We start from the raw sequence: 15,493 nt of genomic DNA on the forward strand, positions 1-15,493 counted from the left end.
GCCAGGGCCGAGTAACGACTCACGAGTCGCTACGATGGTCTAACTTGAGCGTTGGTTTTAATCCGTCAGTGGAATCCGTAAGCCTTGCCGTCACTACTCCCTCCATGTGCGGTTAGATTTAATCCGGTACGCATGGTAATATACCGTTCTGAAGAACCTGCCTATCTGAGAGACCGGTTAGCATATCATTCAGGTGCGGCACATGTTTCACCGAGGCGATCTGAAGATGAAACTGTTCGAGCTGTTTTCCCGTATGCCAATCGTCTGGTTGAGATAGGCTGGAGGCTTGAGTCCAAATATTTCCTGATTTTACCCGGGAGTTGGATTAATATTCATTGTTCACGATATGATACGAATGATGGGAATATGCTCATATCGCTTTAAAGGGACACTCCCACCTTAACATTAGTTTTGAGTTGAGATAGCCAAATTGGTGGCCATGGCCTGCAAATACCGGTTTGGGCACTCACAACATCGACAAATGCTTTAATTCGGAGATATGGAACTTCAAACTTGCAGTTTTCGGATTCTAAGGGGCTAGTGCATTGGTATGCCCCTTTAGAATTTGTGACGTCAGCGGAGATCTAACGATTTTTAAATCTTTTACTAAAACGTTTGGTAGCACGCGGTGGTATATGCTGCTTTGCGCGCAACAAATGCCGCACTTTCAAATAAGGTCGCTAGGAACAGCGGAGATCCCAAAAAGTAAACAAACGAAAAAGTCTAATATCTTGAAAACCGGTGAATATTTTTCGATGAAATTTGGTAGATATTCGTTTTCGCTCTTTCTGAACCGAGCGACATCACTTTCGTGCCAATTCATTAACTTTTTTGAAGGTGGGAGGGTCCCTTTAAGTATGGAATAGAGTTATGTTCAGTCTTACTGATGTCTGCAGTCTGATAGCTTGTGGCTCATGTTTACGCGCTAATCTTTCCAGAGTGACGCGCATTGCGCACTCTGTCATCATGCATATCTCCGCCCAACGGGAGCATTCTGCACATTTCCGCAACCGCTCCAGCAATTAATCCATCCTCGCCCTGTTCCATCGTCCGTGACCCCGTTTCGTGACCTTGTACCGTGACCCCGTTTCGTGACCCCGTGCCGTGACCCGTGACGGGCGTTCCGTGACCGTCGGTTTCACTGTCGACGCCTCCGTCCCCTCGTGTCGCCTCCCACGTCGCGTCGCCGCCGTCGTTCCGGCGCGTTCTGTCACGTTGTGGAGACCGAGGTGGGGACGCGCCGATGGGACACCGAGCGGTTCACTGGACAGTTGCACTGCTCTGGGCGGTTCTGTCACGTGGCCGGTGGCGTGGGGTAAACAGAGCGTGGCGAGCCGTCAGATACGCCCGGTGGTGTGAGACGCCGACGCGGCCGGCCGGTCCGTTCGTCGGGTACGGAGGTGCGTGGCCGGCCGGCCGCCGCGGGAAGTTTACCGAGGCTCCGTACGGAGGTGCGCAGCCGGCCGGCCCGCGCGGGAAGTTTACCGGGGCTCCGTACTGAGGTGCGCAGCCGGCCGGCGCGCGGCGCGCCGGTCACGTTGCACGGAGCGTGGCCCGGTGTCAGTGCTGACGTAACGTCTCACAGCGCGGAACGGCGCGGCGCCCGCCGCAGGGGGGGGGGAGGGGAGGGGGTGCCGCTTATGGTGGCGATTGATGTGGCGTGCCGTGGTGATGATGACTGCCGGTGTATGAATCACAATCATCGTCTTCAGACTTTGGCGGCAATCACAGATGATGGGGAACGGAATCTGTGCACAACTGCATCGCGCAATAACTGGAACTGCTTACTGATATTCTCTCTCTCTCTCTCTCTCTCTCTCTCTCTCTCTCTCTCTCTCTCTCTCTCTCTCTCTCTCTCTCTCTCTCTCTCTCTCTCTCTCTCTCTCTCTCTCTCTCTCTCTCTCTCTCTCTCTCTCTCTCTCTCTCTCTCTCTCTCTCTCTCTCTCTCTCTCTCTCTCTCTCTCTCTCTCTCTCTCTCTCTCTCTCTCTCTCTCTCTCTCTCTCTCTCTCTCTCTCTCTCTCTCTCTCTCTCTCTCTCTCTCTCTCTCTCTCTCTCTCTCTCTCTCTCTCTCTCTCTCTCTCTCTCTCTCTCTCTCTCTCTCTCTCTCTCTCTCTCTCTCTCTCTCTCTCTCTCTCTCTCTCTCTCTCTCTCTCTCTCTCTCTCTCTCTCTCTCTCTCTCTCTCTCTCTCTCTCTCTCTCTCTCTCTCTCTCTCTCTCTCTCTCTCTCTCTCTCTCTCTCTCTCTCTCTCTCTCTCTCTCTCTCTCTCTCTCTCTCTCTCTCTCTCTCTCTCTCTCTCTCTCTCTCTCTCTCTCTCTCTCTCTCTCTCTCTCTCTCTCTCTCTCTCTCTCTCTCTCTCTCTCTCTCTCTCTCTCTCTCTCTCTCTCTCTCTCTCTCTCTCTCTCTCTCTCTCTCTCTCTCTCTCTCTCTCTCTCTCTCTCTCTCTCTCTCTCTCTCTCTCTCTCTCTCTCTCTCTCTCTCTCTCTCTCTCTCTCTCTCTCTCTCTCTCTCTCTCTCTCTCTCTCTCTCTCTCTCTCTCTCTCTCTCTCTCTCTCTCTTTTTCTCTTCCTGTCTATTAGCTAAGTGTAACTAAGCTTCATTAGTGGCATCCGGGCTTCGCTTGATTTCCAATAGATAGTTGCCCCAAGAAATGCACACTACATGTGGATTATCGTCCGTTTATCCATCCATTCGATGCTTCAAAAAAAAAATAGTACGGATTTGATTATTCAATATTCATGTACAATATACATATACAATACAATATACAATATACAATATACATATATGTATATATGCGCTAAATGCCTCGCAACAACGTAATTTTGCGATATGGATGCCGCCCTCCAGGAATATACAGATTGTAGACCCTGATGTGCAGTTGAAGCATCGCTACTGCCTCGAATGAATTCCGCATAGTTGACTCTTTGGTGTCCTCAGATCGCATTACTAATGCGTGCTTGTGCCGCTGCCTTCAAGGGAATTAATATGCGAATCCCTTGAGGCTCCTTCTTCCAAGTCACAATGTCAGGCTCGATCGGTATTCGATTGGTTACTGAATTTTAGCTGAAGCTGCGTCAAATCACGGCTGTCAATTAAGTGCTTGCTGCGTGAGTTGTTACATCGGCTGTTGATGATGCTGGACCGCTGCTCTGCGCGCGTCTCTCCGTAAGTCCCCGAGCCGCAGCCTCACCGCACCTCGCCTCCCATCTTCCAGCGGTGCTGAAGACGCTGGTACAGAAGCTGCGGCATGACGACACGGTCACGTACACCTACCGGCGCCAGCTGCTGCATGCCAACATCATCAGAACGGTAAGAAGACCCGGACCTGCGTCACTGGAACGCATTGAAGTCCGGTTTTAGAAGCGGCCGTCGTCACCGATTGGTTTCCTCAGCAGCAATAGCCCCCGCAGTGTCTTGGTCCCGTTGTAGGGAGGCGGATTAAAGGCACCTGAGAGCGGTTCAATTGTGCAGGCTGCTCGGAACTGCTTGTTAGTTACGTTATATAGTTACCTGCAATGGTTGGATGATTGGGTCCCGTTAGTAGCGACCTATTGCGTATTCGATGACGTATTACGGCTATTACGTAGTTCAACGATTGATGGTAGTACAGGACAAAAGAAGTATTTCCATAATGCCTCTTGGGTTACATTCCCCGGTACATGTAATGATCCTAGGTCAGGGTGTCCAACCGCCGGGAATTTTCCCGGGGGGGGGGGGGGGGTGCGCGATTTGTAAGGGAAAAATGCGAACTTCCTAGATTCGGTCAGCTCATCTGATAGGAGATACTACGCAGAGGCGGATCCAGCTCAGAGTTTTTTGGGGGGCAAACCATAACAATTTATCGATTCTTTCCATGCATCGTCCATAGGCGTAATGTTAAAATTATGCCGTTTGGGGGGGGGCAAATGCCCATTTTGCCCCCCCCTGGATCCGCCACTGATACTACGCATCAGTAACCGCTCTCCAGCCTCATCATTTTTTAGTTCTGGGTGTTTCGGGGTGGCTGCTTTTGCCGAGGGAATGTTTTTTTTTACTTTTTGAACGACCTGGCTGAAAAAAAAAAACTATAATAGGACCTACTTATAAAACTGTTCTGAATCCTTTGTGAAAATAGTTGCTGGAGACTTGAGGAGTAGTCACCAGAGATTATCATATGTCCTCGTAGTGCGGCGTCAGTGCTGACGATGTACTGCCCTTTTTCAGAATCTGGTGCCGCTCCTTTTACACAAGGAGCCGCCGTTTCAAGTGCAGGATCTCACCCTCACGTAAGTTCATAGCGTCCCCAGCTGTGCAGCATGTCTGCCCCAGCGTAGAGCGATGCTGATTTCTCACCAAGGATTAATTTCATCAGCTGGCCCCGTTACTTCTACTAACTTGTACCCAGCTAATGTAGTGCTTCATTTACTTGGTATTTCGTGGAAGAATCTAGTTCTTCTAATTTAAATTGCGCTTATAGACCGGCAAACTTCTCAGTGTCTAAAATATTTCACAGGTTCCCGATGAAAATTTACATTGCTGGAGTCTCTCCTCCATCCTGGACTGTCCCCCGTCCCCTCTGACGTGTCTCCCTCGTCTCCCCCAGGCTGCTGGACATGCTGTCCTCGCCGGAGGAGAGCCTGCGCCCCTCGCAGACGGCGCTCTCGGGCCTCTCTCCCGAGGTGAGCATCCAGCTGTCGCTGGGACTGCGCGGCCTCAAGGAGGAGCTCTCCTCGCCGATGGCGGCACGGGCTGTCCTGGCACCGCTCGGAGCAGTCCTGGCCCGACAGACCACCGCTGCGGTGAGTGTCCAGAGTGCCTGGAGTGTCTCCGAGTGTCCTGAGTGTCCGAAGCAGTGTCATGAGTGTCTGGAGTGTCCGCTACAGTGTGCCGAGTGTCCCCAGAGTCCTAAGGGTCCCGAGTGTCCGAAGCAGTGTCTCCCGCTCCCGGTAAAAACATGACGTATTGGGTGCCCAATGCCGTAGACCTCTGTATACAGAGGTCTATGCCAATGCCCATGTCCTAATGTGCGTAAAACTCCTAATGTGCTTAACGCCTGCTGACGCAAACTGAACCATATTTAATCCAAATAAAACCACTGCCTCCATGGGTACAATACAGTGCATCATTTGTCAGGAAAGGCTACACATTCCGGAAATCTCTTAGCCGTCAGTAATGACGAGCTGCAGTTCATGTTTGTCAAATGAATCGCCTGAGGGTGAATTGAGATGCATTGTGATTATTCATCCTGAACTATGATGCAGTTCCCTGATGCAATTTCATGACGCTGCGCAGTGTGCAGCCTACGTGGGTTGTCTAGGGTCATAGAGAACAGACGTGAATGAAATATTTTATCAATTGTTTGGTTCTTTGATGGCAGAAAGGCTTTGCAGCCAATGTCATCAACTACCGGTGCAATAAGCTGGGTGATGCGAGTCGCCCTGTAGTCTGCTCGCTCACGGTTGAACGCTCGCTTTGAGGGTGATTCCTGACACAGAGGGAGAACAAGCACATCTAAGGAATGAAATGACAGCCAGTTCCGTAACCGATTGAACCTTCTAGTTACAAGGAAAAAATGCAATGAGATCGACACATCATAAGACGTGAATATATACATTCACATGTGCTGTTCACTAGATACAAACTCAAACGTCCACCACAAGTTACAAAGTTGATATCATCCCTTGTGGTCACCACGACTACTGGTCCTAGTTGTGGTACTGGTCACTACTGGTCACTATAATGTGTCGCTTTGTTGTCACTGCTGGTCCCTTCCATCAATGCGATATTCCGCTCGGTAGTTTCACACACCACCTCTTATAGTTACCGTAACCGTCATTTGGCCAATTAGCTCACTTAGCTAGATGACCTTGCTGGAAAGTCGGATGGAAACCCCTCGATCAATACCTAGCGATGTGTCCGGCTGGTGACGCCGACACCTCGGCCTCCTGTGGCGACCTTCATTGACCCGCCGGAGATACTGTGACGTCACACAGTGTGCGTACGTGACGTCAGCAACTGCGCGTGGACGACAAAGGTCAATGACCGACTGCGTGTGTTGTTCGGGAGACCGGATGCGTTGCTAGGATGGCGACTGGCGCTCATGACACATCGCGGGGATCTTTTACAAATGCGTGAGATGATGATGGACTGTTTGGCCTAGGGAATCGTCAGGATCCTTCTAGTATACCTATATAATCAGTATAAGGACATCCATATCATCAAAGCTTGTTAGGACACTCATCACTGTAAAAAGCCGTGTGTTTCCCGTGCTGTGCCGTTTGGGAATGTGTGGTTGTCGGCTGTCGCTACTGCAAATGCGAACAGAGGTTGTTTTTAGTCCGTTAGTACCTATTATTATCAAGATACAATTGTGTTGCATTTTAGTGTTTTGCTGGAGTAGAAGTGCCTTATTTGATGTTTGATGTTTTTTAGTCGTTCTTTTGATGTTCGTCATGTCATCCATGTGTTTTATAATGGATTGCTCCATTCGGTGTAAAATGATGCATCAGTCGCATTTCCTTTGATCATAGTGTCATACGTAGTTGAATTTCAGGTGTTACGCCGCCAGCGCTGGGCCGGCGACGATGTATTTCATATTCACTTATATATTTCTCTGTCGGTTTGACCTTATTCGTATTCGCCCGCCCATCCCTCCCGAGCTGACTTCGCTTTACCTAACCTGGCCTCTGACTCACATTAGCTTAATTCTTTTGATCATTTTTTTTCTCTCACTTTTATGCAAGACTTGCACATCCTCAGCCAGTCCTGCCCTTACCCTGGATCTGAATTGTCCAGGATAACATCAGTTGACCTGACCTGGCCTGTCACTGACTGCTGACCTTACCTGTACCTAACCTGACCTGTTATGTCCTGTCTTGCAACTAACCTGACCTGACCTGCCCCCTCCCTCCGTCAGGCGATGCGCGGCCGGGACGCCGAGTGTATCACCACCACGCTCTCACTGCTGAGGAACCTGCTGCACGGGCCGTTGTGCTCGGACGCCGCCGAGATGGCCCGCTACCGGAACCTGCTGTGGGCGCTGCTCTCCGCCGACCTGGGTCAGGCGCTCCACCAGCTCATGCAGTCACCATCACTGGTGAGTTTACACGGGGAACTAGGGGGGGGGGCACGGGGCTAGGAGGGGGAATGGGTTTGTGGGGGTACACACGGGGGTAGGAGGGTGGTAGGGGAGGAAGAGGAAATTTATTGGGCTGCTTCACTAGAGATTCACGACATCTAACTTTTACGGTAATGGTTTTTAGCGTTAAATAGATATTGCCATTCTTATTTGTGTGTGGAGATAGGTACTTTCCATTTGAGTATAATCGTCAAGACTAGGCGCCTGACCGGGCCGACCCGAAATGACAGCGGAAGTGCTGACTTTGGTCTGGTCCGGAGCCGGTGGCCTGTTCTACCTAAACAAACCAGCCCGACAACCCAAAGTCACTGCCGCCGGCCAATGTGCCGTTGGGTTTCTGTGTATACTAATGCCAAGAGCGTGGAAAGTATGTGTTATGTGTTGTGCTTAGGTGACGTCATAAACAGAATGTTTGACGTCATTTTAAGTTTAGATATGGTGCTTTATATAGTCTCGTGACTTTTCCACTGCGCAATGCGCAATGCGCACCACAAAACCGTGAAATTTGTGGGCTGCTTTGGTCCAACGAAAATTTAGCGAGAGTCCTTACAAGCCGATGCTGCATTTCAATATTTGACCTCCGCTAAAGTTTTTATGTTACATAACGTCTGTGCGCCCTCAATTTAGCTTTTTATTGTTTTTTTTTTCTTGTATTCTGAAAAGTGAACTGTGGAGTAATTTTTTTTACCGTCCTTTTCCGGATTTTCTTCTTTACGGGACCTGTTTGATTCTTCCATTCAACCCTTCCCTCTGAAATCGATAGGTACTCTGATGAGGTGCGTACCTGCTAGGCGGACTTTGCCAGGTATCGGGGCTACGATTTTGTTTGTTTAGTCCTAAAGTTTCCCTTTGGCTGTTATTATTTGTCCAAGTTTCTCACGTAACATTACTGAATACCCTCCGTTTCTCAGTTGGGTTAATTTACTTTTCCGCCAACTTACTCGTTCTGACTTAGTGTGTTTGACTTGTTAATTTGTGAATATGATTGGTGTTGTATATCAACGAGTCAGCGAACTCAAATATAAATATCGCATATGCATTATCCATATTGCTTTAGGGTACCATAAACCATTCAGCGATCTAGGTTACGGTTCCGTTTGGATTTCATGTGGGCCCGGTCATCATGACTGATCGATCGCGCGGCTCTTTCGCTAACCTGATACGAAAATAGTCCAGGAAGAGATGTGGCTTGTCGTTTTATGGCGTGCCGCTTTTTCCTCTGTGTTTTCTGTTCATATCTGCGCTGACGTAATGTGTCAATAATCTCGTCTGTTTTTTGGTCTCCATTCCTGCTACAATCCCCGTCCCCTTTCCTTGCCGCAGTGCACTTTGACCCGTTCGCCTTCACCCCCCCCCCCCCCCCCGCAGTATGTCTTGACCCCCTTCCCCTCCGTCCCTTAGTCTCGTCTCTTACCTCAGTATCTCACCCCCTCACCTCGCCCTGCAGTCTGACCTGACCCATCTGACCTCCCCGCCTCTATTCATGCTGACCCCTATCTCCTCCCGCAGTCTGCCTGGTGTGTACCCGTCGTGGAGCTCCTCGCCCAGCTGTACAAAATGTACGCCAGCGGTCACCTGCACAAGACGCTGCAGAACTGGCTGAATCCGACTCCGAGCGACAGCTCTGAGGATGATGAGAGCAACACCTCACCACCGGTCAGTGAGGGCGCACGCGACGGGACATGAGGTGTGTAGGACGAGGGAGGCTCTGGCTCGTGTAACTATGTATACCAATGTGTTTATGTGTAAAACTATCTAAGGCGCGCTGATGAATATTTAGTTAAAGGTTGGTGTCTGTCTAAACTGCAAGGAATTACTCATAACGACATACATGCCAAAAAGAGTGGGTTAGTAATAGTCACCACGATTCCTCCTGTTGTTTTCTCCCGCCCCGTTACCGAGTTAACTCTACGGGGAAGCGTTTCGTGACCCGTGACTGTGACTCATGATTCGTGACCGTGACCTTTGACTGAGTGCCTCACGTGTTTCCGTCCTACCCTCCCTCCCGGCGGGTTGGTATCAGCAGTGTGTCTGTCCCCAGACATTGGAACGTGCCGCACCTACCCTGTCATTGTATGCTGTCTGCTGGAGACCCGCACTGCCTAACAATCTGCCATTGAATAGATGTCTGATTCGAGCCTCGCGTGGCCTGCAGTGCCAGTATCTATTGTCCGACGACTGGGTCGGGCAGTCTCCAAACCGATGTATAGTGGGTCGATGTCCGGGGCGTCTGTTGATCTGGTTTTGTTTGGGGCTGGCTGGTGTGTTCAGCAGTCCGCCTGCCTCTCCCCTCTATTGCTCCAATCCTCTGTCCCTCCTCCCCTCTCCCCTCTTTCCTCTCTCCTCCGATCCTCTGTCCATCCTGCCCTCCTTCCCTCTCTCCTCTCCTCCCTCACTCTCTCTCGACCTTCCGCGGCCCGGGCGGGCCACGACGCATAACGTCCTACTGATGGTGAAAGTAGCGTGCGCCGGGTCCCAACGAGACGGTGTGATACGCACTCGCCAGGGACGTTTGGAGCCGGTCGGTTTTGATTTAATTGGAGATTCGTTCTAAGAAGAGGTGGTTTTAACGTTCTTGTGCGTCTGGTAGGAAGACGCGATAGGACATCTTTGATCATTTATCGATATGTTTCAAATATCTGAAACATCCAGACGAAATTTATTATGCATCCCTCGCCGCTTTGAAATGGAAATGGACGTTTTACTAAGTGGAAGATGGTTTATAAAGTTAAAGTAGCATCAAATACAATGTGGAAATGTAAGTAGACAGCAAAAAATGTGTGGCCAATATGTTTGTCTCAATTATTTCAGGCTGAAGCAGTCATTTCCCCCGCCCGTCACCCCGCGGTATTAACACAGCTCTCCTCTTGTACCGTTTGTACCCTTGGCCTCCTTTGACCTACATGTGTGCACCTTCGTGCAATGTCATGCTGAGTTGTTCCGCTGCTGACTTGGGTGACCTCTGACAAATGTCCCACAATAGCTCCACATTCCGTAGTTTCCCCGGACGCAGAATGGTTTTTGCGTGCATACCTGCCCCGTCGGCGGCGTGGCTCGCTGCTACTCCGGCTCCGACGCTGCCGCCGCGGTCCGGCTTGGTCGCGAAGCCCACCGAGGATTCCTGGCCTCTCTCCCCCCCCCTCCCGACCGCATCGACCGGCGCACGGCGCCGGCCCGTGGTCCCAGCGTGACGTCACGACGCTCACGTTGCCGGCCGCGTGAGAGGGCGGGGCCTGCGCCGCGGCCGCGCGCTGATTGGTCGGGGTCACGTTGCCGGCAGGATCCGAGCGTGGACTGTCGGCTGGAGCCGACGGCGGCCGCCGCCGGCGTCTGGGCCGTCATGCCGCCCGGCTGGCAGGGCGGGGGCGGCGGCGCCGCGGGGGCCGTGCAGCCCCCCTGTGCCGCCTCCAAGGTACGCCAGTCTGATAACCAGATGGCCCAGGTTCGTACCTGCCGATGGGACTGCCGCGCCGCGAATGGTGCAAATGAATGATGAATGTATCTGAGGGGTGTGGGAAAATGAAGATAAAAGTCAAATTATCGTTTCTTAGACTGCAGTGCAGAGTTGTTGGTAACATCCACACATATGTAAACCTTAACCCTCGCCCGCACATGGGGGGGGGGTGGTTGCCACCCCACCCCCCCCCCCCCCAGGTAGTCTTTCTCTTCTGCACTCAACATTTTTAGAGCTAGAAGGCTGATTTTTCGTATAGCTGCTCCTCTATCCTTTCTTGATGTCCACTGAAAATTTCAAGTTTCTGTGAATTTTGGTTTCGGAGATATGACCTTGTTTGTCAGGTCATGTCATGACCCAAATGGCCAATTCTCAACATATTGCGTTTGCCATGGGCCTTATGAGCTTTTGACACCCTGATTTCGGCCTTTTTTTGCCAGTCTTACCTCCCACCTATCATGGAACATGTTGTTCGACGATGTACAGGGGTCAAGGTCAGGGTCAAGGTCAACCTAGGTCATCTAAGATAATTGCGTTTTAGGCAAGCTGAATTTACTTTTTTGAAGTTTTTTTTACTGCATTTTTGGTAAAAGCTTCTCAGATCATGATTTCATGTAATATGGACCCAAAAACAATCGGTGCACACATCAGTATACACACAGACACACACAGACATACAAACACATATAATTGACCTTGACCTAACTTGACCTGAAATGACCTCAGCAGCAAAATTCTGGTAGGGTAGTGTGACAAAGAGGTTCTAGCTGGCTTGGCACCAGAAAACAGCATCGTCATCGGTATTTGATAAGCAGCACACTTGATATCCAACGGTGACCCAAAACAGCAACATTTTTTAGTTTGACCTGACCTGGAAGGTCAATGACTGACCTGAGAAGGTAAAACTGGGTATCATTGGATTCGTCTCTTCCCAAAGAATCTTTTTGGTCTTTACCGCTAAGCTCTATCTCCAACAGGAACGAAATGGCGCGGGGGGGTGGCAATCACCCCCCCCCCCCATGTGCGTTCTAGGATGGGAAAATGGCATGTGCGGGCGAGGGTTAAATGGGAGGACAAGCTGCACAAAGTCATTATCACTGCTTGTAATGCTTTCTCAAGCATCGACTATTTAGCCATCATTTCATTAGGACGGCTCTGAGAACGGCTCACAAAAAGGGAATGCTAATATCGATGGGTTATCCCACTTCGATGAGTAAACGCATGTCGCTGTGCTTTAACTCGTATGACACTATCGAAAAGCGCCTTGGAGACGTCACACAGAAATTGAACAAACGAATAAATGAACAGTAAAATGAATATGAGCCGCTTCGTGGCACAAATACCTTAGATCACTGACGCCCCACCCTCTGCGGACATGATACCTTGATGGTGTGGTAACCCATGGTATGTAGTACCTATCACTCTCCCCCCGTGTCCCCACAGTCGCTGAAACGCAAGCTGACCACGGTACGGACCCAGGAGCGGCAGGGAGAGCCGAACCTCAGCACCAGCAGTAGCGACGAGGGCCGCTGCGTCAAACGGTGGGTGTGGGGTGTGGGGGCGGCCGGAGGCGAGCTGAGCCGGGCCGGGGGTGGCGAATTTAGGAGTGGGAGGGTGTGCTGTTTATCTATCTTGATTGGAATGACAAGTACCAAATGCTGACGGTGACAATGACAATACAATTTGTGCTAAATGATTGAAGACCTGTTTCGTTTCTTTTTATAATAATGCTCGATTTCAACTCAAAAGTTTTGAAATGAGTGGGCGTCGATGGTTACTATTTGAATTGCAATGCCTATTTGAGTCTATTTTAGTGAAAATAGTTTGAGTTCAGCGTTTACATTGCCACCATATGCTAAGCATTTGGCAAAGTTAATTGCTTTACCGCTTCAACTTCTAGCACTGAGATGCCGTTTTCCAAAGTTTCTCCGAGAGCATGCATAGGGATTTAAAACGAGCTTATCGAATTAAGTGTAATAGCCTTAGTCATTGAATTATAATTCATAGCTTAATCTTATGTTGAAGCTGCGCAAATATTTACAGCAGCATCTTCTCTGACTCCATCAAGTTAATTCTAGCCTTAGTTACATAACGTACACATCGTGCTTGTCATGAATAAACACTCCTACCTTCTTGGTCTATAATCACTGTGATAAAGTTGAACAATCCAATATGTACCGTATCGCCGAGATCCAACAATGAGTGATCGTAGCCGACATCGACAATCTTACCTAAATTTGTGTGAATGGCTAGTTAGCCGCCAAAAGAAGACGGAGCTTTTGAACTTTGCGGGTATCGGTTTCAACGTAAACATCGCTCAAAGGGATTTTCCGGAAAGAAAGGGAAGGATTAAGGAAGATTTGTTAGTGATCGGCGTACAACTTTGTTTTGTATATTTTTTTTATAAATTTAGTCCGAACCTTTTGATGGGAAGGATTCATAAGGACAGAGCCACCGCTAAGCGAAACTTGTTGCGATGACCCTGCCCTCTACCCTCCGATCGCGCAATTCCGATTCTATGGCAGAATTTAGAGTCCAAAGTTTAACGTGCGCACAAAGCCGCGCACGGCCGGTCCCCTCACTGACTTCGCCTGGCTACGGCCTGCCACCAACCGCAACCATACCTGTCAGGAGGCCCATAAATGTCGAGCGCCCGTCGCGCTTCGAACCCGGACTGTCATAACCGGGAACGCGTGCTCTCACCACGCGGAGTCCAACGCTCTAACCCAGGGGCGTAGGCAGGGGGGGGGCCACTGGGCCATGGCCCCCCCCCTTGGGCGCCGAAGGCGCCCTTTGCGATTGGAGGGCGCCGAAGGCGCCCTCCAATCGCAAATGTGTTTACAGTGAAAATGTAGTTGGAGGGCGACCTGGAGGGCACCCTGTAGTGTGTAGCCGACTTATGTGCCTCGCGCCCTTGCCGACGGCTCGCCGGCGGGCACCCGACTCCGTCTCCCGGCGGCCCGGGCGCGGCCGCCCCGGTTACTTGACCCGGCCGGCTAAAGGTCGGACCGGCTCCGGCCGCCGCCGCCAGCCCGCGGCGGGCCCGGGGAGGGGTACTAGACTAGATTCGGTGAGTCAGTTGGACTGGAGGGTTGGTGCATCGTGCACGTGCGGATAATCCACCGGTAAACTACACACCCTCCAACCACTCCAACCACTCGGCCGTCCCTAAATTGGCGCTCTCTTACCCATAGGCGCCCTCCCTTAGGTCACCACTCTCCTAAGTCCTACCCATTTGGCGCCCTCCTGTCCGTTGGTCGCCACCCTCTTGCCCATTGGCGCCCTCCTCTCGCTCGTCGCCCTCGACCCTCCTACCTGTTGGCGCCCTCCTGTTCGGATTGCCACCCTCCTACATACATATTGGCACCCTCCTGTTGGTCACCGTCCTCCTACTCATTAGCACCTTCCTGTTGGTCGGCGCCCTCCTACCTGTTGGCGCCCTCCCTCTTTTGATCGCCGTCCCTTACCTACCCATTGACGCCCTCCTGTTGATCGCTGCCCTCTTAAGTCTTACTCCTACCTATTTGCGCTCACCTGTAAATTGGCGCCCTCTTACCCATAGGCGCCCTCCCAGTCCTGTTGATCGCCGTCCCTTACGCATCGGCGCCCTCCAGCTGATTGCCGCCCTCCTACCTTTTTCGCGCTCTCCTGTACATTGGCGCCCTCTTACCCATAGGCGCCCTCTTGCTGGTCACTGCCCTCCTACCCGATGTGTTACTTTTTGTGCAATAATGCAAATCAATCAATTATTTTAAACAAATATGATATGCTGAGTCATTATATTATGCTGTTTTTTACTTAACACAATCCCTATGAACCAGCTACGAGCAATATTTAATTTAAGTATCGTCATGTTTTGTCATTCGCGCGCCATAGTTGCATTAAACAGTCTTCTGCTGTCAAATGTTTTGCGTGTTATTTTCTTCCAATAATAGGATATTCTGAATTATCATTTATATCATTTTTCGACAGCATCATTATTTACAATTTAATTATGCAATTTTTGACATGAATAAAAGACATAATTTGATAAAAAGAAACAATATATGTAACATGTTATAGTTCTTGATTAAAACAATCTTATTGTTTACAAGTTTATTTGCAAACTCTTTTTATCGGAGGTGCCGCTGGTGTTGAAGTTTTTATCGGAGGTGCCGCTGGTGTTGCAGTTTAGTGAAATCCGATTTTACATAGTTTGCAAAAAAACTTATGAATTGTAAAGTTCAAACACTTGTAATCGCAAGTTTTTAGTGAAACAGGCCTCAGCTTGTAAAAAGGAATTTCACAATAAATTGCACTCGGTCCACACCTCTTGGGCTTGTCACGTCTGAAAATGTACTTCAGTTAGCTCAGCGGTCAATGTCCATATAAATGCTAATAATCTAGTTACTTAGATTCTATCTAATGATGTTTCAAACTGTCTTGTGTATTGCCTCTTACATCCATTCATCATGTCCAGAATGCCATCGTCCTATGTTCTGCCTGCCCTTACCTTAAATCCATAACCTTTCCAGATGTCCGAACCTTCGCGTACTAAAAGAAAGAAATCTGGACACGATTTCCGTGTTCAAAAGAAGCGCAGAGAGCTGGCTGCTTCTGCTAAAAAATGTGAATCAATCCTTCGATTCTGCGGGTGAGTTGTAGACTGCAGTTAGCCATCGTCCGGGCTAGAATTGCTCCTAGACACATTTATGTAACAGTAAGGTATCAAGCATCACATGAGCATCTATTATGTGGTTGGAGCCATGGCACCCGCCACCCACCGCCCTAGTTCCAGAGTGAGAGTCACCACGTCACGTTTCAGGTGTTCAATGAGGAGGCCTCTCAATGCTTGTGTTTGAATGCACACCATCTATACTTTTTTTACTCTTAAGAACATGTTACTGAATGATGAATCTGTGACGATCGTATGCCACTGTT

General features: G+C 49.9%; 1 protein-coding gene across 4 annotated transcripts in view; it reads left to right on the forward strand.

Moving 5' to 3' along the window:
* Positions 1 to 15,493, forward strand: part of LOC122386228 (protein timeless-like) — a 43,775-nt gene that overhangs the window by 13,053 nt on the left and 15,229 nt on the right. For 2 of the 4 annotated variants that reach the window (XM_043375227.1, XM_043375225.1), the window contains 7 exons: positions 3,217 to 3,311; positions 4,206 to 4,267; positions 4,585 to 4,780; positions 6,898 to 7,077; positions 8,629 to 8,775; positions 10,400 to 10,531; positions 12,017 to 12,114. In XM_043375227.1, the coding sequence (XP_043231162.1) occupies positions 3,217 to 3,311; positions 4,206 to 4,267; positions 4,585 to 4,780; positions 6,898 to 7,077; positions 8,629 to 8,775; positions 10,400 to 10,531; positions 12,017 to 12,114 (910 nt within the window). Of the gene's footprint in view, positions 1 to 3,216; positions 3,312 to 4,205; positions 4,268 to 4,584; positions 4,781 to 6,897; positions 7,078 to 8,628; positions 8,776 to 10,399; positions 10,562 to 12,016; positions 12,115 to 15,493 lie in introns of all 4 variants that reach the window. The other 2 variants (XM_043375226.1, XM_043375224.1) reach the window with 1 other exon arrangement.

Source organism: Amphibalanus amphitrite, unplaced genomic scaffold (assembly GCF_019059575.1).
Source record: "Amphibalanus amphitrite isolate SeventyFive unplaced genomic scaffold, NRLGWU_Aamphi_draft 000244F_arrow, whole genome shotgun sequence".
Lineage (NCBI taxonomy): Eukaryota > Metazoa > Arthropoda > Thecostraca > Balanomorpha > Balanidae > Amphibalanus > Amphibalanus amphitrite.